The sequence below is a fragment of the Thermomyces lanuginosus genome (assembly GCF_041956635.1).
Source record: "Thermomyces lanuginosus strain ATCC 200065 unplaced genomic scaffold VTN49scaffold_35, whole genome shotgun sequence".
NCBI lineage: Eukaryota > Fungi > Ascomycota > Eurotiomycetes > Eurotiales > Trichocomaceae > Thermomyces > Thermomyces lanuginosus.
The window spans coordinates 543,896-567,823 of NW_027192369.1; the positions used below are offsets into that span (position 1 = coordinate 543,896).

The 23,928-nt window shown below is 50.3% G+C and overlaps 10 protein-coding genes across 10 annotated transcripts; 7 read left to right on the plus strand and 3 right to left on the minus strand.

Annotated features, from left to right (window-relative positions):
• Window positions 1–1,148: 1,148 nt before the first annotated feature.
• VTN49DRAFT_5645 (uncharacterized protein) lies at window positions 1,149–2,254 on the minus strand (the record flags this gene model as incomplete). Its single annotated transcript, XM_069413725.1, has 3 exons — window positions 1,149–1,942; window positions 2,003–2,138; window positions 2,198–2,254. 3 exons carry the CDS (start codon window positions 2,252–2,254, stop codon window positions 1,149–1,151), a joined length of 987 nt encoding a protein of 328 aa, XP_069266368.1.
• Window positions 2,255–2,529: 275 nt separating this feature from the next.
• On the plus strand, window positions 2,530–4,196 carry VTN49DRAFT_5646 (uncharacterized protein; the record flags this gene model as incomplete). The annotated part of the gene is made up of 3 exons (XM_069413726.1): window positions 2,530–2,608; window positions 2,670–2,775; window positions 2,831–4,196. The coding sequence occupies 3 exons, from the start codon at window positions 2,530–2,532 to the stop codon at window positions 4,194–4,196; spliced, it is 1,551 nt and encodes a 516-aa protein (XP_069266369.1).
• Window positions 4,197–4,340: 144 nt separating this feature from the next.
• VTN49DRAFT_5647 (uncharacterized protein) lies at window positions 4,341–4,900 on the minus strand (the record flags this gene model as incomplete). Its single annotated transcript, XM_069413727.1, has 4 exons — window positions 4,341–4,404; window positions 4,477–4,579; window positions 4,652–4,757; window positions 4,829–4,900. The coding sequence occupies 4 exons, from the start codon at window positions 4,898–4,900 to the stop codon at window positions 4,341–4,343; spliced, it is 345 nt and encodes a 114-aa protein (XP_069266370.1).
• A 255-nt stretch (window positions 4,901–5,155) lies between these two features.
• VTN49DRAFT_5648 (uncharacterized protein) lies at window positions 5,156–6,545 on the minus strand (the record flags this gene model as incomplete). The annotated part of the gene is made up of 4 exons (XM_069413728.1): window positions 5,156–5,673; window positions 5,738–6,192; window positions 6,250–6,383; window positions 6,438–6,545. 4 exons carry the CDS (start codon window positions 6,543–6,545, stop codon window positions 5,156–5,158), a joined length of 1,215 nt encoding a protein of 404 aa, XP_069266371.1.
• Window positions 6,546–7,195: 650 nt separating this feature from the next.
• On the plus strand, window positions 7,196–10,128 carry VTN49DRAFT_5649 (uncharacterized protein; the record flags this gene model as incomplete). The annotated part of the gene is made up of 2 exons (XM_069413729.1): window positions 7,196–8,327; window positions 8,381–10,128. The coding sequence occupies 2 exons, from the start codon at window positions 7,196–7,198 to the stop codon at window positions 10,126–10,128; spliced, it is 2,880 nt and encodes a 959-aa protein (XP_069266372.1).
• Window positions 10,129–11,284: 1,156 nt separating this feature from the next.
• Window positions 11,285–13,033, plus strand: VTN49DRAFT_5650 (uncharacterized protein; the record flags this gene model as incomplete). The annotated part of the gene is made up of 1 exon (XM_069413731.1): window positions 11,285–13,033. One exon carries the CDS (start codon window positions 11,285–11,287, stop codon window positions 13,031–13,033), a length of 1,749 nt encoding a protein of 582 aa, XP_069266373.1.
• Window positions 13,034–13,277: 244 nt separating this feature from the next.
• VTN49DRAFT_5651 (uncharacterized protein) lies at window positions 13,278–14,609 on the plus strand (the record flags this gene model as incomplete). The annotated part of the gene is made up of 2 exons (XM_069413732.1): window positions 13,278–14,229; window positions 14,287–14,609. 2 exons carry the CDS (start codon window positions 13,278–13,280, stop codon window positions 14,607–14,609), a joined length of 1,275 nt encoding a protein of 424 aa, XP_069266374.1.
• Window positions 14,610–15,693: 1,084 nt separating this feature from the next.
• VTN49DRAFT_5652 (uncharacterized protein) lies at window positions 15,694–17,263 on the plus strand (the record flags this gene model as incomplete). Its single annotated transcript, XM_069413733.1, has 10 exons — window positions 15,694–15,771; window positions 15,829–15,860; window positions 15,926–16,011; window positions 16,074–16,235; window positions 16,290–16,312; window positions 16,378–16,415; window positions 16,471–16,611; window positions 16,680–16,929; window positions 16,995–17,164; window positions 17,230–17,263. The coding sequence occupies 10 exons, from the start codon at window positions 15,694–15,696 to the stop codon at window positions 17,261–17,263; spliced, it is 1,014 nt and encodes a 337-aa protein (XP_069266375.1).
• Window positions 17,264–19,460: 2,197 nt separating this feature from the next.
• Window positions 19,461–20,988, plus strand: VTN49DRAFT_5653 (uncharacterized protein; the record flags this gene model as incomplete). Its single annotated transcript, XM_069413734.1, has 10 exons — window positions 19,461–19,532; window positions 19,590–19,621; window positions 19,688–19,773; window positions 19,831–19,992; window positions 20,047–20,069; window positions 20,136–20,173; window positions 20,226–20,366; window positions 20,421–20,670; window positions 20,728–20,894; window positions 20,955–20,988. 10 exons carry the CDS (start codon window positions 19,461–19,463, stop codon window positions 20,986–20,988), a joined length of 1,005 nt encoding a protein of 334 aa, XP_069266376.1.
• Window positions 20,989–22,125: 1,137 nt separating this feature from the next.
• On the plus strand, window positions 22,126–23,712 carry VTN49DRAFT_5654 (uncharacterized protein; the record flags this gene model as incomplete). Its single annotated transcript, XM_069413735.1, has 10 exons — window positions 22,126–22,236; window positions 22,294–22,325; window positions 22,395–22,480; window positions 22,535–22,696; window positions 22,756–22,778; window positions 22,844–22,881; window positions 22,937–23,077; window positions 23,135–23,384; window positions 23,444–23,613; window positions 23,679–23,712. 10 exons carry the CDS (start codon window positions 22,126–22,128, stop codon window positions 23,710–23,712), a joined length of 1,047 nt encoding a protein of 348 aa, XP_069266377.1.
• Between the last annotated feature and the right edge of the window lie 216 nt (window positions 23,713–23,928).

Below are 23,928 nucleotides of genomic sequence, written 5' to 3' on the forward strand. Positions count from 1 at the left end.
TTTTTTTTTTTTTTTTTTTTTCCCATTGCTGAGCATCATCGTTCGTGATATGTTTTAACTTCTGCATATGAAGAGTTGATGCTTCCAATTTGGGGTTAGAGGCCCTCTTTTTTTCCAATGCCATCTCGCGAGAAGTCACTGATAGTCACTGATATGGGCATAGTTTTGTATGGAGCTCACTCTTTTCATCATCTTCGGGCCAAGTGAAATGAAATTCACGCTTGAAGTGCTCGTTTCATTTCCGTGCCAACTTATACTGTTCTCTCGGAACCATGCCACCTAGAGGAATAAGCCCCTCATCATGCAGTCGCTGAGCAATCATCGAGGCTGCCCCGATGAGTTTAAGTGCCATCTCATGCTGTTTCTGTTCGTCGACCATGAAACTGGATGTTCCATTTCGCCGTTGCTTATGTCGTATCAGTGAGCAACGCCGATAATCATTGCATGGCGCAGGGAGAAAAGGTCTTCGTGGTCCCAGCAGCAAAGGTACTAGATGGACGGATCTGGTCTGATTTTACACAATGGTTATAAGAAGCACACTTCCGACATAAGGGATTCGTACTCCTCATATCTAGGTAGGTAGAAGCTGTGGAGTAGTATTTCAAGCAACCCACACTCTATCTGCTCATTTGTTGCGGGTTCCAGCATCAAGGGAAATAGAGGTTGCAGACACGAGGGGAGCAGAGATGTACTGCCAGTCAATGACAGCATGATTTGCTTTGTTTCCTGTCGATGGATATATTTTCCAGATGCATGTCACGGTACTGAGCCATTAGGTTGCTGGTCTACGATGAGCTCTCGAACAACATGAGGAGCCAGCTCAATATAGCGTCGACACAGGTATAATCCTTTGATAATCTGTTTTTTTTTCCCCGGGATCGTTGAAAGTACATCTTTGGCTCAGCCTATTTCTTCGCCCACTGAATTTTTTATTTCTCGCAATAGCATGATAAAGTCCGCAACATTGGCCTCTAATGCCAGGGAACTGTGACTAGAACTTCGACATACCCACTTGGGTCCCGGTTAAAGTCCATCAGGGTTCTTGACCTTGCCAATATTCAGGGAACGCCGGGCTTCTGAGAATATCTGATTATACAGTACAGAACACTAATTGCATTCGAGAATGAAAGTCCACTCTCTCATGGAGGTCACTTCCAATCCAGCCCGACTTTGCGTGCGATCTTCTCTGCAATCTGCAGAAATGCGTTCCGTCTGGCGCTACGATCATCTCCCTCCTCCGCAACGACAGTCGGTACGCCGCGATCGGCATCCTCGCAAACTCGGGCATCGAGAGGAACATCACCCAAGAAATCGATCCCGAGGCGCTGACATTGCACGATGACGCCATTGTCACCGTGGTGATGCTCGCCGTGCGAGAATATTTTCGTCTCTTTTCCACAGTGTGGACACGCGAAGTATGCCATGTTCCGCACCATACCAAGTACTGGTACATCCATCTTCTGGAACATGCCATACCCGCGGACTGCGTCTCGAAGAGCAATATCTTGTGGAGTCGATACAATGACTGCTCCATCCACGATTATTTCTTGGTTAATGGTTAGTTGAACATCACCTGTTCCTGGCGGCAAGTCCATAACCAGCACATCCAATGGCGCCGGACCCCACGATACTGAGTGGAGAAGCTGATGCATGGCTTTGGTCACCATGAGACCTCGCCAGCTGATAGGCGTCGTGTCCATTGGTGGGGGGCCAGAAGGGTCAGTAGACGTCGAAGATTCCTCAGAACCTGAGGCATGCGGGAGAAGGTAGCCCATGGACATCGACTTCAGGCCATAGTTCGTTAGCGGTACGAGACAATTATTCTCATCCAGCCGGGGCTCTCCTCGCAGATTCAGCAATGTCGGTATTGATGGTCCGAATATATCCGTGTCCAGAATCCCCGTTCGGATACCGCGACGTGCAAATGCAAGGGCCAGATTGACTGCCAACGAAGAATTATCAGCGATTGATGGATGTAAACGGGCCTAGCGACTCAACACACCGGCTATTGTTGATTTGCCCACACCGCCCTTCGCTGAGGAGACAACAATGACTTTATTCACATCTCGAATCTTGCGCTTCTCTGGTAACCCGCGCCGTCGCGGAAATTGGGGCGGCGTTCCAGAACGCGGGAGTCCCTATGTTGAGCTTATCAGTCCTAGAATGTCTGTCCCAAGTTTTGCTTCTGATACCATACAAGAGGATTGTCATGTCGCAGGACGCGACATGTAGAGAACAGACGCCGTGGGCGCATTTTGAGAGCTGTGAACGAAGAGCATGGTGAGACATTCGTCCCAAGTTCCTGCAGGCAATCCGCGGATTCGACTGGTCCTTCAAGACGAGACTTTACCTGTATAGGAAGCTTGGGCTGGTGATTACGCGTATTACATAATCTTCTTGGCAACATAGCTCCACGCCAAGACTTCCATTCCGCGAACCAGGACCCACTGAATTTTTTCTGCATATCGAGAGTCTCGCGCATCAGAGCGATCGCAGAGATTTATTTTTGAATAATCTGCACGCTTTGTCATGGCGAAATCAAAGAAGAGTCCCGGCTTCAAAAGCCTTGCCGAACAATTTGCCGAGTTGGATGATCCTGCTCCACGAGGTAAGTATTTGAACATGCCAATTGACCTTTCAGCAGCACTAACGAGCTCATCTGCGCGCAGATTTCGATCCCGAAGATCCTGACACCGGATTTGAGCCAGAAAGCGACGATGGAAGTGGTGCAGAGATCGATGAGAATGCCGGCCGTGAGCATTATGAAGCCGTCAGGTTCGTTCGCTTGATCGATGACATTTCCATCTTCCTGCAATACTGAGTATTATAGTGAATCGAAGCTGCGCAAGCCCGAGCCTGTTAGGTTGGGAAAAGAATATGCTGGTTCTCGCGTCAGTAGAGAGGCGTTGATGGCCGATGAGAGCGACGATGACCCTTTTGCACGCCGGGACGATGGGAGTAGCGAGGACGAGTCCGCCGAGGGTGAAGAGGATGACGAAGAGGAAGGAAGCGAGATGGAGGAGGATAACGTTGAAGGCGAGTCAGGGTCGGAGTCCGATAGTCGCAGCGGGAGCGAAAGTGAAAGTGAGAGCGAGGATGAGGGTGTGAGTGAGAGTGAGAGCGAGATTGATGGTTTCTCGGATGAAGAGGAGTCCTCAATTGAAGAGGACCAGCGCAATGGTGATTCGTCGGCCCAACGCGAAGAACTCCGAAAACTGATGGCGGCCGACCAAAAGACAGTGGCCGCAACCATCTCCCAGGCTGCAAAGGCAGATGCTGCAAAGGGCAAAGCTGTCAAGCAGCAAAGACGAATCTTCGATGCGCTTCTGAACACGCGTATCAAACTTCAAAAAGGGCTCGCAGCCATCAACGAATTGCCTTCTGTTCTGTCGGAGGATGCGCTGGACACAGATGCTGTTAAATCGGCAGAGTCAGCAGCTCTGACTCTTTGGGCGACACTGGAAGACTTGCGCCTGGCTCTTACTGATGCACGGTCTCAGGAGACTTCTAGGAAGCGTAAGAGATCCCCGCAAGTGTCCTCGAGTACGTCCACAGAATCGTTGTGGAAGCGCATGGCGGATCTGGAAGCCGAATCAGAGTCCCACCGTCGCGCCGTGTTAGAGAAATGGTCCAACAAAATCCGTGGCACTGGTGCTACTCTGGCCGACGCACGAGGAAAGCTTCTTGGCAACAACAATCAACAATCAATCATGGCCGTGTTGGAAGCGCACATTGCAGCCGAACAGGGAGAACGAGGCGCAAAGCGAATGCGGAGGAGCCAAGAAGAGTCAGGGGAGATCGTCTACGATGACACATTATTCTACCAATCATTACTGCGTGACCTCGTGGAGCAACGAATGTCATCCTCGGACGCAATCACGAACGGCATCGACGCGCTACAAATTCATCTACCCATCAACCCCGTGACGGGCATGCGCAAAGACAAAGTGAAGAAGGTAGTCGACACAAGAGCGTCGAAAGGACGGAAAATGCGGTTCAACGTGCACGAGAAATTGCAGAATTTCATGGCGCCCGAAGATCGAACAACGTGGAGTACTCGAGCTCGAGACGAATTCTTTGCGTCGTTGCTTGGGCGACCGGCAAGCAAGGTGTTGGGAGAAGACGACGAGGAAGCGAGTGAAGCTGAATCTGAGGAAGATATCGAGGAAAGTGGATTGAGATTGTTTCGGAACTAGATAGATTTGACGAAAGCAAACCTTTATAAATAGGAAGTCCTTATTGGCGCCCAGGTGGTGCCGCTGCCGATAAATTCACGGTTGTCACAAGGAACCAACTGTATCGCATTTGACGATCCAAATAATCTACGCATCATACACTGATTAAGCTGCAAGGATCCTCTCCACGGAAGCAACTTGTCCCTCCATTGGCTGGACCTTATCCGTTCTAGATACCCGCAAGATCACCGTCAGTTTCCAACATTCAGCGTGAGCCATATTCGAAGCCAAGCGCACCCACCTCGTTGAAATTCTGATGTCAGTCTGTATTCTGGGTATTCCCTGCTGGTGGACCAGCGAATGAGCCCAGCCGATGACCTGCGCGACTTGATCCCATGGTCCTTCTATATGCGCTTTCGCATTAGTTACCTGCCGCTATTTACGCTGTAAAATAAGACGCCGAATTCAGGTATTACCAATCGTTGTGCCTGTCGAATGCATCATGAACTTCAACCCCGACTGCTGCAGGAGACGCTGGATGTCGGCGATCTGCTGCGCGAAGGAAGTAGTCTGATGGCCGATCTGACTTGGAGTTAGCATGCTTCTTGTCCACTGCTGCTTCTATCGATTCTGTGGTTTGAGGTATTACTGACTGGAACAAGGGAGAAATCAGCCATGCAGCGGGCCGGAGTGACGAGGGTGCCGGTATTGACAGGGGAGGCCATTTCGTCTATTCCTCAGCCTTCGTGTTAGCTTTTTGAGAGTATCATTAAGAAGAAAAATTGTCAAACTACTATTTTGCTACTTGGTCTTCTGAAATGTCACTTCATGTCAGAATGACGTGCCTTCGCATGGTTGGTGTCGGACTACAACGCCGGTTAATCGAAGATTACCTGTTCGGGAAAATTTGAGCAGATAGAGCCCTAACCAGAGACCACTGCTATGCTGATATTCTGAGGGCAGTAATAGAACATTATAATCTATCGGTGGTAGTGAGTCTCATGGACAGATCTTCCTCTAATTGACTCCGGCTCGCTGCCTCGCACGTAGATGTCTTGGTAGAGTGTGCTCGGAGTTGGTGGAGGATCGTCCATTTTCTCCGCCGCAGCCACCTCCTCGCCGATGAACGACCGAACTTCCTTGTCTATCTTCCTCAGCTCGTCCTCTGTGTTTATCCCCATTTCTATTAACCGACTCTTCAGCACGGAGATCGGATCCTGCTTCCGTTTCTCCTGTATTTCCTCGCGTGTGCGGTAGATGATGCCCGGATCGGACATCGAGTGGCCTGCGAAGCGGTAAGTAACGAACTCGGCTACGATGGGCCCTCGGTGTCCATTGGCTCCGTTGATGATGAGGTCTCGTGCGTATTTGACCAAGGACATCACCGCTAACACATCCATCCCATCGACTCGGATGCCCGGGATATACTGGCCCCGTTCATAGTATTCGGTTTTGGCCGAAGCCCGTTCGACAGACGTTCCCATGCCGTACTTGTTATCTGAGGCGACGCACGTCAAATATCTCTCCAAACTATTTGCTGGCTGGATGTAAGGGCCACTCACTCTCAACGCAGTACAAAATCGGCAAATCCCACAGCTTTGCTAGGTTGAACGCCTCATACACCTGGCCTTGATTCGCTGCACCATCGCCGTACACACATACCGTCATCGTATTTTGTCCAGAGTATTGATGGGCAAGAGCCAAGCCAGTACCAACGGGTACATGCGCACCAACAATACCATTGCCACCGTAAAATCCCTTGACGAACATATGCATGGAGCCACCCTTGCCATAAGCGATTCCACCCTGCTTCCCCAGGAGCTCGCCTATGATAGATCGTACAGTACCACCCCGCATGTACGTGAATCCATGAGCCCGGTAGGCTGTTATGAGGGGATCATCGCGCGTAATGCAATGTTCGATTCCGACTGCAATAGCTTCTTGTCCGGTACTGAGATGGCAGAACCCTCGAATCTTCCGGTCTTTGTATAATTTATCTGCGGCTAGCTCCATTCTTCTACAAATGATTAATCCGTGAACCACGAACTGACAAAATCTCAGAGCCTGCGCGCACCTTATCGTCAACATGTCCCTGTATAGCTGTCTCAGTTGATTCTTCGTGGTCTCCAGGGAATAAGGCGGCGGATCCAGGTTGTACGTGTCGAAACTGTTGTCTGGAATTGGAACGCTGAACGGCTTGTCATCTTCCTGAAAAAACATTAGCTCTTGATACCTGAAGAAATCATCGCCTCTTCAATGTACCTTGCGGATTGCATCTGCGTTAACAACTCGGGCAAAGAGCCGCCGGTTGGCGTACATGGTCCGTGGAACCCGGCCAGCGGCCCGTCCGGGGGTTAGTTTCAGCAGCATGATTTTCGAAGTCGTCAGTAGAGAAAATCTAAATTCAGTTGTAGATTGAAACCCAGGAAAGCTCTCGCCCCCAGAGCACAGAATCAATGGTTGTTGATGTATGACGCAATGATGTCTCATTCGCAAGCCCTAGGGTTAGGGTTTGTGTACTATCGGAATACTGCAACGACTAGCGGAGCTGCGGGTAGGGACTCTACATGGAAGGTTTGTAAATCCCTGAAAATACAACAGCTGATTCCGAAAACTACATTAAAGAGGCTTTCGAGGAACGTGTCTCGACCCAATTTCACTCAAGAGCTTGGGAGACGTGAACCATATCTCTTTCCCCTCATTGGCTGCCGTGGGGGGGACACGGATAAATAAAACTCCGACCGCAGAAGTGTAGGCTACAAACAGTACAACCAAAGCGCAAGTCACCGAATTCAACGATTCTCGGGCAACGGTGTGCTCGTCATGGTTCATTTTCCGAAGGCTCAATACGTTTAAGAGCCGTAATTAGAGACATGTAAGGAGAGGCTGTTGTTCCTGTCGGCTTATCTGCTCGTCTGTATCGCCTGGCTGTTACTTTGGCCAGGATGACAACTGGCATTGTGCATTCGCTCGTGGCTTGTTGATACGCGTCGGCCCTTCAGAATTCGAATCTCGACACCATGGCTCGCGGAGGACCGTCAGTCTCCAAAGGGAAATCACGCCGCACTTCTTCTCGCCAGAAGAGTGATGACGAGGATGATATCCCGGAAGTATATAAGGAAATGCTTGCAGAGGCAGAAGCGCGCGCTGCCAACGAGCCAGAGACCGATCGACCACGAAAACGGCGTCGTGTTGGTGAGAGACCAACGTCTCAAACCAGTACACTGAAACCTGCCGACAATGAAACGCCTACTGCTTCCAAGGAAGAAAAAGAACCGACACAAACACAGACCGTATATGATCTTGATCTGGATGATTCTGATGACTCTGACATGGAATGGGAGGAGGTCGAGATACAGCAGCCACCTTCAACAGCTCGAGATTCGGCCTCTGGAGTCGAAGCTGAGTCACTCCAGATCACTCTTGACAGGGGCCCTGAGAGACGGAAGACCACTGTCGCCAGGCGAAAACGTGTCTCCGCCGCAGAAAAGCAGCTTAGACTAGATATACACAAAGTTCATGTACTTTGTCTTCTAGGTCATGTTCACATCCGCAATTTGTGGTGCAATGACGGGCAAGTCCAGCAGTTCCTGAAACAAATGCTCTCGAAACAGACGATCTCGTATCTCAATCCCAGAGAGTCTATGGAACAGTTCGCCCGATCGAGAACTTTTATAGACGGCTTGACGCAAGCGATGGAAACATTCAATCGCAGATTCAAAGTAACTGCTCCTGGACTACGGCGGCCACAATGGGCTGAAAATGCCGAGGCCGCACGCAGTCGTGCTGAGGAGATCATGCGGGATGCCGAAACGATTTTGTCCAAAGAAGATTTTCGGAAACAGGCGAGGACTATGCAGGGATCTCGTGATTTTGGGGCGCAATTATTCTGTGCCCTTCTTCGCTCGGTCGGTGTCGACGCGCGACTGGTGTGCTCCTTGCAACCTCTGCCATTTTCCACCGCTGGGACGGAATCTACTCCGGCAAAAGCTGAGAAGACCCGGAATTATATTGTTATATCCTCAGACGACCATGCAAGTTCTAGCGATGATCATACACCCAGCCGACCCGGTACGCCGACAAGGCCGAAAAGGATTAGCCAACCTCGTTTCAACACGGTAGCCTCTTCATCATCCTCATCTCCCCGTGCTGGTACGTCAATACCCCATCCGCAACTACACACATATTGATAGGAAACCTATCAGATACCCCTAAAAGATTACAGTTGTCATCGTATCCCGTTTTCTGGGTCGAAGCTTTCAACGTGGCTGTCCAGAAATGGATCCCGGTTGATCCATTGGTCACGAAATCGGTGGCCAAGCCATCGAAATTTGAGCCTCCCGCCAGCGACAAGTATAACAACATGTCGTATGTCATAGCTTTCGAAGATGATGCATCTGCAAGGGATGTAACGAGACGCTATGTAAAGTACTTCAACGCAAAAACCCGCAAATTACGCGTCGAAAGCACAAAAAACGGGGAGGAGTGGTGGACAAAGACTCTTCAACATTTCGAGAAGCCGTTCTTGGAAGATCGAGACCAGTTAGAGATGGCGGAGTTGACGGCCAAAGTTGCAGCGGAACCAATGCCCCGAAACATCCAAGATTTCAAAGATCATCCCATCTATGCCCTGGAACGGCATTTGCGTCGAAATGAAGTCATTCACCCAAAGCGGGTAATTGGGCATGTTGGACTGAGCAAGTCGACTTCGAAAAAGCCCGCCATTACTGAACCTGTCTATCGGCGAGCTGATGTGCAGGTCGTCCGAAGTGCTGACGGTTGGTATCGACTGGGACGTGACATCAAGGTCGGAGAACAGCCATTAAAGCGAGTACGAGCCGTGGCCCCTCGCTCTGACCTTCAAGATAGCGGCGAAGACATGACAACTGAGATTCCCATGTACGCGTTTCACCAAACAGAGCTTTATCAGCCGCCACCCGTAGTCAAGGGTAAGGTTCCGAAGAACGCGTATGGGAACCTGGATGTCTACGTGCCAAGCATGGTACCGCCTGGAGCATTCCATTTGAAGCACCCGGAGGCAGCTCGAGCAGCTCGAATCTTGGGCATTGATTATGCAGATGCCGTTACAGGTTTTGAGTTCCGGGGCAGACGTGGGACGGCTGTGATCAATGGTATCGTTGCCGCAATCCAATATCGAGAAGCACTTGAAGAGGTGATTAGATGCATAGAAAATGAAAAGGCGCAAGAAGCTCTTGACAGGAGAACGGAGGAAGTTCTACGACTTTGGAAACACTTCTTGATTAAGCTGCGAATTGTCGAAAAAGTGAAGGGGTATACTTTTGAAGGCGAAGATGCAGAGGATGAGCGCGAGCCGGACGAGGGAGGCTTCGATTCCAGAAGCGATGATGAAGCTGGCGGTTTTCTCCCAGAGCCAACGGGAGAAGCTGTACAGCCCACAAGCGTAGGCGAATCAATTGAGGACTCAACTGAGTCTGGGGGTTTCTTTCGGCAGGATTCAACCGATGAAGGAGGAGGGTTCGTTTCTGAGCCTGACGATGAGCCAAAATCGCCAGTCGCAGATACCCGAAGGCACGTTCTCAAACCACTCCGGGAAAACCACCAGACATTCTCTCGTTACACTCTGGTGGTCGTACCGCAAGGGCAGCAACAGCAACACTTGGACAGTGTGCCCCCAGCCAACCCGTCGTCGGGTATTGGCTCTCGTACCAAGTATTCCGGTACGCAGGGCGAGACAACAGGCAACAACTCATCCAGTGATGTGGTGGGATCGCAGGAATCGGTGCCCATCGTCGTCGATTCGTCCTCGACGAGTGTGCAGGCCATATCGAGGCCGCCCTCAGCCCCTACAACACGTGCGCCGTCGCAGGAGGTCATATCCAGCGATGACGATAGTAATCTGGAGCAGCGGTCGATGCTGTCGCATGATCCAGAGGATGAAGATGCCGAACCAGAATGGCTGCTGTCCGATTAGGTGCAGTGCTGTGGAATGCAGTGCCCAGAAGATGGGTACAGTTCCGTCTATAATCGACGATTCGAATGAAGTCTGTCCCTTTCACTCTTTGTATTAACAAATAACTAATCCAATGTTCGCAATGTGTCAATATCTGCTATAGACAAGGTTATGAAATGTGCTGATATGCTTCCCCAAGATCACGCCTGTGTTTCTATCGTCTGATAGCTTCATGGTAGTACTACAGCAAATGGCCATACTTGGCCAGTGTGATTTGCAACAGCACACATTGGTTCTGACATTCCTCAATTCAATCAGGCACCATCTTGATCGACATGTACATGGAACATCAACCTACAGAGAGTGTAGAAGGCCGGGCTAAAGCCATACTGTAAACGCCAGGCTGCGACTCCCGTGACCAGATGAATGTTTCCATTGTGGCTATCATGTCTCGATGAATCGACTAACCTACCTTATTTTCGACAAGCTAGGACCAAATTTTTGCGGAGACCTGGTTACCTGGTGGCACTCGAGTGCTGTGTTCAATTCTCGACAGACTCGACGCCTTACATTTCCAAATTTTCCTCTCGCAAAGCATATCAAACGCAGCAATTGAAGATGCATAGATATATTCTGCCAGCTCAAGCGTTCTATGGCGGGCCCTGATAAGCTTCGCACAACGGCAATAGCGAACTCAGTTCCGTTCAATCAGCTTTTATTATGCACTCCACGGAGTACTGGACTTTACACCCCATCCCCGAAATATTGAACCTACCTCATCTTGTGCACTCAGCGTAAGTTTCCTTGGGAAGTTATCAAGCTTGTGACGTTTCTCTCGCAGCCTACAGTAGTTGAGTAGGAGCGGTACCTGTTGTATTCATAGGTTTCGACAGTAGCTAATTAACTGCTAAAGCATACCTAAGTAACAGGTGTTGAATCACCTCCAGTTTCGATCGCGCTATTCCTCTTTGGAGTAGTAATAGTAACAGCTCTTTCTTGTATAGTACTAGCGTGCTTTGTCCGATCCCTCCAGCAATTTCCAGTTTTGGCATTCCAGATGCTTGCACGCGTTCCGACGCGTCTTAGCCAAACATCGGCCAAGTGAGCCAATATCTGAAAGCCAGGGACAAGCTCGATCCTCACCACTATACGCCGATTCGGAACGGGATGGAAGGAGATGGGCACAAGGAATAATGCACGGACAAAAAATGGACAGCCCGATGCAACGCTCACTAAACCTCGGACCGAGAAACGAGACGATAACAAGGAAGCAACGCACGGAGATGGGACGAACGTGATCGACCTCGAGAATGATTCCAGCGAAATGTGGACTCCGTCTAGTCGCTCCAGTAGGAGTCGCACCGTGCCTGGGGGCAGAAGACGTGGGAATCAGACGTTACTTTCCAGTGTCGGACGGCGAAGTTCTGGTGTCGGCAGCGGAGGAAAGCTGGCATCATCAACCTACAAAAAGACGAAAAACAGCCGAACCGGGAAAGTGATTGATGGCAGTGGGAGAAACAAGACCCTCACCCAGATGAAATTTGTTCGCCGGATTATCGTTCTTGACGACTCGGACGAGGAACCCGGCCTGGATTATATCGACGGCAATTCAAAGGAAACTAGATCTGTGGACGTCGCTCCGAAAGAACAAAACGGGCAGCAAGGAGGTGAAGCAGAGTACGGATCTGGAGCGCCGAAGAAAAGGAAGTTCGAGGAAATATCATCAAGCACGAAAGAAATCCCTGCTTCTGTTCCTTCCACGCCGCAGAAGAAGGAAACAAAGTTCGAGATTCCGTCTTCGCAAACACCCGAGACGCCGCGTCAGAAATATCTTCCATCTCCGGCTGGCCGTGGTTCTTACGAAGTATCAGCGTGGATCTCGTCAGTCAAGTCTGCCGACGAGACTCTCGAAAACGCAGACTCAAAATCATTAGTATACGGCCAGGTCGAAGCCTCCCTGGAAAAGAAGGTGCAACAAATTAATTCTACTATTCCAAAATCCCCGAACGCGGGATACGAAAATGTTTCAAAAAGAGAAGCATTAGAAACCCAGCACAAGAAGCGGCAGCTCAAAAACGAAAAATCTCCGCCTATGCGAAAATTTGAAAGGACTGTTGTTTACGAAACCGATGCCGAGACAGACTACGGCGAGATAGACGACGACATTCCCGAAACATCCAGTCCGCCAGGGGATCCAGTGCTGTCAGATAACGCCGATGCACAAGTAAAACCTGGCAATGATCCTGGCAGTGAAGATTCAGCCAGCGATGACGCAGATGACCTGCCTCCTAACGTTCCTAATTCAGGCACTAATCTCGAGGGCAACGACACCACGGATTCGGAAGCTGCTCTACCATCCGACGCGTCTATCTGTTACCGTCGACCGCCTCAGTTCACGCAGTTTGCCACAGGACCTGTGCCGCTCATGAATACACAGAAGATGGCGGAGTTATTTCCCAGCGAAAGCAGGCCGCTGAGTTCTGCGAACCGCGCGGCTGACGAACGGACGGAACGAAGCCATCAGGCCGTAGTCCTCTGTCCGCAGACGCAGTTGCCAACACAAGGCATGACCCAGACTCAGCCCCAGTCCCAGGATGCACCGGACGGTACAAACGCGTCAACAACAGAAGTTATTCCCGAGTCATCACCGGTTCGAGCAGCACACGACCTCTCGTCGCCCATCATGACCAGCAGAAGACGGCCGTCAAAGCGGCCAGTAGTACATGTGGAGTCATCGCAACTGGTTGATCGGCTTAATCGACAAAACAGTAGCCATAATTTAGCAGAGTCTCAGAAGCTGATTGTTGCTGGGCAGTGGCTCACCGATAGTGTTATGGAAAGCATCCCACCGCCTCCGTGGATGCAGAGCCAGGACAGTGTGGGCGAGCTATATCCTATTGAAGGCGATGAGATAGAAGATCCTTGATCTATTCTTCATGTACATATTAGCTGCCTAATTCTGGGATCCTGTTGAATGCCTACCTCCCCTGGTTACCTGAAATGGTATATATGATTACGTGATTACTAAGTAGCAGTTCTCCGGCCGGACCCGCAGCCCCGATGGTCTCCATCCCCCATAATGATTGTGCAATGGTCGGAGCTCCAGCCGTAGTTGGCTGAGGATCACGCTGGTGAGAAACCAACCAGCAGCCCAAACAAAGACAAAAGCAATGGATTTTGCGTACGACCACATCCAGGGAGAGATTGCCGCTGGCCAACGGGCCAAATCAGGGGAAGATGACACCACGCAGGGCGGACAGACGCGGCCGAGTCTAAATCTCAATGCGGAGTTCCAGGAGACACTGCAAGCATTCACGAACAGTCCATGGGGAGCACGAATCGGCGGGTTTTGGAATAATGTTCGCAAGCATGGAGAGAGTTACTACGAAGGAGCGCGCCAGGAATACAACGCGGTGACCGAGGAGGCCTCCAAGGGCCTGACGGATTTGCGTAACACTATCGTTGGCCGCACTCGAGGGCTGTCGTTGGGGGGGGCGCTCTCGGGGTTCGGGGTTTCGCGGACAGATGCAGAAAGCAAGGAGAAAGACGGGACGCAGGATGAAGATAATGATGAGAAGAGTAAGAATGCCACTGCGACAGGCGACGCTGGGGAGGAGGGCGGCGAAGGTTTCATTGCGCGGTTCCGCGCTGAGGCTGCGAAGCGCCTGAAGGATATCGAACGGGCCGAGGAGGCGGCCGACGAGGCCCTTCTGCGGTTCGGGACAAACATTCGCAACTTCCTGCGCGACGCGGTCAGTATTTTGCCGCCGGAGAGCAGCGGAGACCAAAATGACCAGGTGCTTTTCGAGAGCAAAGATGCGGAGGGAAAGCGAGTAATTCACGCGACGCGTTTCGATGCCCAGCTGCACGTGGTTCATACCAACCTTGACAGTTTCCGTAAAGATCCGGATAGCGACCAGTGGCCATCATTCCGGGAGAAATTCGATGTGGACTCGAAAACTGAGGACATCGCACGGGACCTGGACAAGTACCCTGAGCTGCGAAGGGCGATGGAGAAGCTGGTTCCAGATACAGTCGAGTATGCTCAGTTCTGGGCACGATATTATTTCCTCCGGTTAGCCATTGAAACGGAGGAGAAGAAGCGCAAGGAGTTGCTAAAGGGTAAAACAAGACAAACATGAATTCGCATTTCAATTCTCGATACTAAAGAATGTGCAGGCGCCAATACCGCCGCCGACGAGGAAGAAGTCGCGTGGGACGAGGATTCCGATTCCGAGTCTGAGAGCCCGTCAACACCGCAGGCTAAATCCAGCGCGACCGTGGACACTAAACAAAATGCCACGGCCTCCTCGTCGCAGAATTTGTCCGTCTCCGACGCCACCCTCAAGGAACCGCGGCGTTCCAACGACCAGCAGTCCCAGCCGGACAGCGAGTCGAGCTACGATGTGGTCAGCGGCGTGACGACCCAAACGCCAACGAGTCCTAGGGAGAAGCCGGCTGATAACAAGGCGGATGAAAGTGATGACGATGACTGGGAGTGATTTTTTTAAACCCCTAATATTTGTTATGCTGCCTAGATATCCTGGTGGTTTTGGGACTGGTTTCCCAATCTGTCTGTGTTCGCTTGGGCGTTATGGATGTTTCTTGTCCGCTTTGAGTTGAGCTTGCTGTATGGTTTCTACGTGTAGTCCAACCCGGTTTCAGAGGCAATGGAACGCTGATGTTTCCAAAGGACTACTCGACTCTTGAGACTAGTCTGTGTATTCTGTACTGGATTTCCTCTTACCTACCTCCGGATTCGGAATGTAGGAGGGAGGCATTCCATCCGTCTTGGGAACAAATGCAAAGATCTGTGGAATTCCACGTTGACCACTGTGGTCTGAACCTGGCACTTCATGGAGATGAATGTCAATGACTACCTTACCTACGACGCTGGTATCGTGCGAGCCTTGAAGGATGCAAATCGCAGCGATATCAGACAATGAAGAAGCGTTCCGTCCCTTTTGCTGCTCGGATAATGACGAGATGGTTAAGTACTTTTTCTCTACTGCAATTCGGTCTTCCTGCGGCCTTCGGATCCCGTTGCGCACTTCTTTCTGGGGCATTAAACGGAGTAGTTACTCTGTACAATTAGTTCCTGACCGGGTCGCCGGGGAAGCAGGGGCCAATCGGTCCGGCAGCGCTGATTGGAAGATGGAGATCAGGGTCCCTTGCAAAGACGTACCAACCAGGCTGGGCAGGCCACCTTCAGCGTTGGATTTTACAGAGACTAACACCGGTTGCTCAATATCAGAGAAATACCCATGTCATTATGTGGTCCAAGGGCAGTCACCTCTGTTACCGTTTTGGCAGAGGTGCAGTAATATCGTCGGAATTTCGGAGAATTGATATCCTGATGTTTATCTGCTCGCACATATAACTGCTGAGCCGGGGGCATTGATCGCTGGCGTCAGAGGGACAGAGGAACTAGTCACAAAGACCTTGTTTGGCTGTTGCGTCCAATTCTTGATACCATTCGAAACGGCTCAGTATTCAAGCGCACTTCCATTCAAATTCTAAAGCTACGGATCTTGTGATCAATCATCAACTCTCCCAGAATTTCGATTGAGAAAGTAGTTGATTAACATGGCGGAACCGTCCACTCCGGAACAGACAGCCACCACCACCAACTACCCCCCGGTCAACGTGGAAGTGGACACCTCGGTACGAGATCCCTTCATGGGGGAACACCAGAGTACGTTGCTCACATGAATCGCGCAGTATGAGAATGACTCGTCCTATGGTGATGAACTGTACGTGATGCGACGCCCTGCTGCACCAGATTGTAAAGCATGCTCACGCATATTCTCCGACATAGTTCGTCGTACAGCGCATCGCTGACTTCTTCGGTTCTGGATTATCGTCATGAAAACGGCCGTCGGTACCATAAGTACCGCGATGGATGTATGAAGCTGACCTCTTCCTACCTGACCGTCGAGCACCTGTGAACTTATCATTCTTTCTAGCGTATCTGCTCCCCAACGACGAATCGGAGAACGATCGTCTGGACATGGTACACGAGCTCTGTCTCCAGATCTTGCACCGGAAACTCTATTTGGCTCCAATCAAGAGTCCGCAGCGAGTAATTGACCTCGCTACTGGGACGGGAATCTGGGCGATTGATTTCGGTGAGTTTGTTACTGAGGTGGCTAGGGTAGAATGCGAATGCTGACGCATCATAGCGGACTTACACCCGCAGGCAGAGGTAAAGAATATTATCAGGAGGCATCTCAGATGCAAAAATTGCTGAGTTCTGATTTGTTTGAGCAGGTGATCGGTAATGACCTGAGCCCGACTCAGCCGACTCTGTCAGTTAGACCGAAGAATCCACAATGGAGTTGCTAGGCTAACAGGCATTGGTAGGGTTCCTCCGAATGTGAAGTTCCTGGTGGATGACATTGAATCGGAATGGGCTTATGAACGTAACCCGTTCGACTTTATCCACGCACGGAACCTGGCTCTCTCAATCAGGGATTTTGGAAAGCTGCTCAAACAGTGTTATCGGTATGCCATTGGGCCATTTTTTTTTATTTTCTTGGCACCCTTTCTAACCACCTAAATACTTAAAACAGATCGGTCAAGCCCGGAGGCTGGGTTGAATTCCAGGACTGGGATGGCTATCCTTACTCGGAGGATGGGACTTATAACGGCACCGCGCTCCAAAAGTACTACGACGAAGTCTACGGCGCATTCGAGAAGGCCGGTTACGAGGTCCGTCCCGGGCCAAAGCTGGAGCAATGGTTCAAGGATGCGGGCTTCGTGAACATTCACGTGGAGAAGTTTCAGGTTCCGTACGGCGTTTGGCCAAAGGATCCCTATTTTGTCAGTATCTTCTTATCTCCAAAAGGTGATAATAACAAATCATCTAACCTGATCTCCTTGTACAGAAGAAAGTCGGCAGCTGGATGCAGGCTCAGGCCGAAGCGAACGGCTTCGAGGCCGGAGCTTTGGCGGCTCTGACACGATACAAGCAGTGGAGCAAAGAGGAGGTCACTGTTCTTGCTAGCAAGGCCCGCGCCGACGGGCGGAAACGTGACATTCACATGGTGTTCAATTTGTGAGTATCCTCATAGCTTAACCAACTTTTTAAATATGAAACTAATCACAAATGATACCCGTTAGTTATGTCGTCTATGGCCAGCGTCCCGAGAATTGACCATGGTGAAATCTTGGACGAAGGTTAAAACGATCTATATACAATATAGCCTATATTCTGTTTGTATTGCCTATGTGGTTCTTACGTACCTCTAGCTTCCGGAATACCTTTACTAGGTCCTTTGTAGAGCACTAGCCTTTGAGGTTCCCTCTGATGCGAACGTCGGATACCTGGGATAATTCACACTCAGAGCCAGGAGATGACATCATAGAATCAGTGCATTGGCCACACCATCTGAACGGAGGCTACCAGAAATTCAAGGACTAAAGCACCTAAAGACTCTAACCCCCGTCAAAGAAGCAGGGAAGGATCGATCCGGTAGTGTTGATCGGCTGATGGGGTCATCGGCAAACGAACTGCAGGCAAATTCTAACCGTTGCCAGTGGACGTTGATCCCGGTTGGATACTTCGACTCTTGTCAGGAAACACTCGCGGGCGTTGGGTTTCGGACCGATGAAGGCTGATAAAGCAGTATAATCGGTACTGTGCCATTGGACTTTTAAACCTATCTTCTTCCTTGAACCCGTCCCTAACAGAAAACAGATCGGTCAAGCCCGGGGGCTGGGTTGAATTTCAGGACTTAGACGGCTAACCTTACTCGGAAGATGGCAGTTATAATGGTACTGCGCTCCAACAGTACTAGAACGAAGTCTACAGCGCATTCGAGAAGGCCGGTTATGAGATCCGTCCCGGGACGAAGCTGGAGCAATGGTCCAAAAATGCGGGCTTCGTGAACATCCATGTGGAGAAGTTCAAGGTTCCGTACGGCGTCTGGCCAAAGGATCCTCATCTTGTCAATTTTCTCCCTTGTCCCTAAACCGTTATCCAGTAACCCCAGTACTGACATTTTCATACAGAAGAAAATTGGCACTTGGAACCAGTTCAGGCCGAAGTGAGCGGCTCTGAAGGCGTTTCCCTCGCCGCTCTGACGAGATACAAAGATTGGACCAAGGATGAAGTCATTGTTCTTGCCAGCAAGGCTCGCGCTGTCCGCCGGAAGAGAAACGTTCACATGATACACAACTTGTGAGTGTCCTGTATCATTTCAGCAACACTACTGGGAAGTCTATTTGGTATGGCGCTAACCATGAATAACGTCCGTAGCTACGTCGTTTACGGCCAGCGTCCCGAAAATTGATCATAGTGAAATCTGGGATTGAGCACATAGCTAAGTATACAGGTACAGGTAGGTATGCACTTTGTCTGTACTCAGAATACAGGTTGTCAACGCTCTGCGAATGGTAATCAGTAGGTAAATAGTGTCGAAAGCTTTTGCTCGATCGTCCTTTCAAGTACGCAGGAAAGCATTGCTTGTAGTCGATTGAAATCGTAGACAATGGTATCCTCCGTATCGGTCTTTCGCACCCTTTGACGGAAGGTCGTGTCTGCTTGAGTTAGGTTGAGCGGATAGTAGTCTGCTTCACTACGGAGTAAATATAGAGCTCTGAGATTTCAAGACATTCGGAATTGATAAACTGATTACGAGCACGAAATCTATATGTCAAATTTATGGCCACGCCATCTAAGCGAAGGCATTCTGAAATACTGACGGTCAAGGTGAGGTAGAAACCGGACCCTTCACACACTTCCGTAGTTCCGTTCAATTCAAGACGGGATCTAATAGTCTAATAGACTCTGGGCCGGGCCGCCGGGAAACGGGAAACGATTGTTCCGGCGGCGCTGATTGGCCGATCAAGTCAGCTGCAAAGGAACTTGCAGAGTTGCAGGAATGGACCGATCCAGGTCGCTTCCAGTGGGCGTTGAGCCGGATTCCATGCTTCGCTTCAATGCTTGATTCTCTCGAACATCCAAGCATACTGGATCTCCCGTCGTAGGATGGGTCCACTAAGTAGCTCAACCTTGCAATATCAGGGAAGACACCCTTGTCAGTTGTCAATGCGTCGCGACCTTGTCACTATGTGCTCCGATAAGCGGGCGCCTCTATATTACCTTTTTGGCAGAGGTGCAGCAACTCTGCCGAAACTAAGATGTTGATTCTTGCTCGCTTGCGAATATAAATATCAAGCTAGAGTACTAGCCCATGCTTACAACTGCAGAGGAACAACTTGTTACAAAGATCTTGTTGGCTGCTGCGAGAAATTCTCAGGTGCTTCCATTCGAGACTGCCAATTGTCTCGGCACGAACCCATACATTTCCTGAGTTGTTAAACTTCAACAACCGAAACCTAATCCACCCATGACGGAACCATCCGCTCAGGAACACACCACCACCCAGCATAGCTCGGCCAACGTCGAAGTCGACACCTCGGTACGACGTCCTACCATTGTGGTACATCAGAGCGCATTGCTTATCTGACATGCACAGTATGAGAACGACTCGTCTTATGGCGATGAACTGTACGTGATGTGATACTATGGCACTCCGGATCCTATAACATGCTCATGCATGTCTTCGACATATAGATCCTCCTATAGCACGTCACTGACGTCGTCGGTGCTTGATTATCGCCATGAAAACGGTCGTCGCTACCATAAGTACCGCGACGGGTGTAGGAACCGACCTCTTCATCTCATCCAAAAATTGTATACTGATCATCACCTTCTAGCGTACCTACTCCCCAACGATGAAGCGGAAAACGACCGTCTTGACATGTTGCACGAGCTTTGTCTTGAGGTGTTGCATCGGAAACTCTATCTGGCCCCAATCGGAAAACCGCAGCGGGTGATCGACCTGGCGACCGGGACCGGTCTCTGGGCAATTGATTTTGGTAAACCTCCTTCCTGGGTGGCCGGCACAGGATACGGATGCTGACTTATCGTAGCGGACTCACACCCCCAAGCTGAGGTAATGAATACCATCGGGAAATATCCAGGACAAATAGAATGTTGAGACCTGATCTATTTATTCCAGGTGATCGGTTGTGACTTGAGCCCGATTCAGCCGACTCTGTCAGTCCGATCTAAGAAGTCATAATCGGGTTCCACTGACAAGCTTTGGCAGGGTCCCCCCGAATGTGAAGTTCCTGGTGGATGACATTGAGTCTGAGTGGGCCTATGAACGTGATCCGTTTGACTTTATTCACGCGCGATACCTGGCGTTCTCGATCAAGGACTTTGGAAAGCTAATCAAGCAGTGCTATCGGTATGTCATCAGAACGTTTTCCTGTTTTGTTCTAATAATTCTAACAGAAAACAGCTCCGTCAAGCCCGGAGGTTGGGTTGAATTCCAGGACTGGGACGGTTATCCATACTCAGAAGACGGCAGCCTCGACGATACCGGGTTCCAACGGTACTACGATGAAGCCAATAATGCGTTCGAAAAGGCCGGCTACGAAGTCCGTCCCGGGCCCAAGCTCGAGGAGTGGTTTCAGGATGCGGGCTTTGTGAATATTCACGTGGAGAAATTTCAAATTCCACATGGCGTTTGGCCAAAGGATAAGCATCTTGTCAGTTTTTGTCTTTTGTCTCCGAATTAGGGTTCGGTTACTGACCTCTTTCGACAGAAGAAGGTCGGCACCTGGTTCCAGGCCCAGTCGGAAGCCGGTCTTGAGGCCGGAGCCCTGGCCGCTTTAACGCGTTACGAGCAGTGGACCAAAGAGGAAGTCATACTTCTTGCCAGTCAAGCCCGCGCAGACGGCCGGAAGCGCAACGTTCACGCGTTGTTCGACTTGTGAGTACGACAGCATTGCTATACACCAGAATCGATAAGTAACCACAAGGAAAACCGCAGCTATATCGTTTACGGCCAGCGTCCTGAGAGTTGACCGTGTGCAATCCGGTTTGGGAATTACTGACCTGTTCGCGACCGGTTCCTGATTTGTTGTGAAATCTTGCGGCCGGTCTGTATCGAAGCCTCATTTCCATCACTTGGTTCGGGAGTTGTGTTCAATCATTGACGGGCTGGGAGACCCTGTACGAATTACTGAAGAATGCGACGAGCCCTCCTTTCCTCTGGCGAATGCTCCGCGCACATTCTACTACGGTGCATACACATAGTAGGTCCTTGGGAGCCTCTCAGGTCCAACCTAACGCAAATCCCAGCTTTACGATTCGCCCGTCGTTATCTACTACTAATCCAGGGATCATTGATTCCAGGAAGGTTCCCGATGGAATAAGCGTATTGAACACTCATCTTGCGGGGGTCGCCTGGAATCAATGACGGACAAAGGCAAGGTGGAAAAGTCACTTCGTTGATAGTGCGTAAGTACGAGTACTTTCATGAAGTGGCGAAAGCACTTGTTAGACTTTCGGCGGTGCTGCGGGGAAAGCAGGGTCGGAGGGGCCTGGCCGGGCACGGAAGCGTTGATTGGCTTATGGAGTCATTCAACTCTGCAACGGGACCTGCAGACCAATCGAAGCCGTCGCCAGCAACGTAACCTAACTTGACGCGGGGCCGGATTTGCGTAAAGCTTCGAATGCTTAACTCTTAAGCAAAGCGTTGGATTTTTTTCGCTGAAATTCGCAGACCTCCACCGACAAGGGTTTGCCCCCGGTTGCATGATCGAATAGAAGACACCATGTGGCTCAAAAAGCGGCGCCTCTAGTAACTACTAAACTGTTTTGGCAAAATCGGCAGAAGAACGGCATCGCTGTCCGGGCACTAAGAAAGAACTAAGCATATCCACTTGTGTGCATCTCATCGTCTATGTCGTGTGAATAAGGTTTCCTGAATGTACACCGTCGAAGCACTAAGGAGTACCAAGATCCTAATGCTTATCCACCTGCGCATATTTAATACCTAAGCCGTGGTACGGAGCCCTGGCCATTGGGGAATAAGTTACAAAGTCCCTTGCTGTTGGCTGCGGCAAGCTCTCGGGTGGTTTCGAAATAGTCCTGCGTACAGGCACAAAATCCATTTTTAGGGTTACTGAACTTCAATTCAACGGAGAATTTTTTCCATCATGACGGAACCGTCTACTCAGGAACAGACCACTACGCAAGAACAGGCCACTGCTCAGGAAGAGCAAACCACTACAGAGCAAACTCAAGGCAACGTCGAAGTGGACAACTCGGTAGGAGATCCTCCCGTTGCGGTCCATCAGAACGCGTTGCTTACTTGAGTCGCACAGTACGAGAATGACTCGGCATATGGAGACGAATTGTACGTGGCGCGATGACATTGCGCTCCGGACCCCAATTGCATACTTACGCATGTCCTTCGATAATGTAGATCGTCGTACAGCGCGTCGTTGACCTCGTCGGTATTGGACTATCGCCATGAAAACGGCCGTCGCTATCATAGATACCGCGATGGGTGTAGGGGAGCTTGCCTGCCAATCCACAATATGTAAACTGATCACTATTTTCTAGCGTACCTGCTCCCCAACGATGAAACGGAAAACGATCGCCTTGACTTGTTGCACGAGCTTTTCCTCGAGGTGTTGCATCGGAAGCTCTACTTGGCCCCGATCAAAAATCCGCAGCGAGTGATTGACCTCGCGACGGGCACGGGTATCTGGGCCATTGATTTTGGTGCGTTTGAGCTTTCTGAAGGTTTGTTGACGCAGAATGTGGATGCTAACTCATCTTAGCGGACTTACACCCCGGGGCTCAAGTAAAGAGATTATAGGGTGTGATTCCAGATGAAATGCATGCTGAGGGCGACTCTGTTTGGTCCAGGTGATCGGCTGTGACTTGAGCCCGACTCAACCGACTCTGTCAGTCTAGCCTAAGAAGTCGTAGTCGAATCACTCGACTAACTGACATTTGCAGCATTCCTCCGAACCTAAAGTTCCTGGTGGACGACATTGAGTCGGACTGGGCATATGTAGACGACCCTTTTGACTTTATCCATGCCCGATTCCTCTGTGTCTCAATCAAGGACTTTGGGAAGCTGCTCAAGGAGTGCTATCGGTATGTCATTGGAACTTTGTCCGGTTTCCCCCCTTCTGAATTTCTAACGGAAAACAGGTCAACCAAGCCAGGTGGTTGGGTAGAATTCCAGGACTTGGACGGTTACCCTTACTCGGAGGACGGCAGTTACAAAGGTACCGGTCTCGAGCGGTACTACACCGAAGTTTATGGCGCATTCGAGATGGCCGGCTACGAGGTCCGTCCCGGACCCAAGCTAGAACAATGGTTCAAGGATGCAGGCTTCGTGAATGTCCACGTGGAGAAATTTCTAATTCCGCATGGTGTCTGGCCAAAGGATAAACATCTTGTTAGTTTATCTTGCTTGTTCGATTCCAGAAAACAGGAAGTACTGATGTCTTCGTATAGAAGCGAGTCGGCGCCTGGGCCCAGGCCGGGTCCGAACAGAACGGTTTCGAGGGCCTAGCCCTGGCAGCTCTGACGCGGTACAAGAATTGGACAAAGGAGGAAGTCATGGTTCTGGCCAGCCAGGCCCGCGCTGACTGCCGGAAGCGTGACATTCACATGGTGTTTGACTAGTGAGTATCTCCGTAGCTTTTACCAGCTTATTTGGCCTGAAACTAACCACGAATGCCATCTCCAGCTACGTCGTCTACGGCCAGCGTCCCGAAAATTGATTGGAGTCTGGATGGATAATATATTGCATTACCTGCTAATGAATGCTCTTTGACTTGGAACGGCCATTATATCCAACTTTGAATGCATTAAATTACCGCTAGATGGTACCCAAAACTCTCATGGATCAAAAGTATATGCATGGAAAACAAGTAAAAGTCTTCATAAATAGGAATATATGACGGAAAACGTAGCGAAATATTGCAGTCCAAGGGACT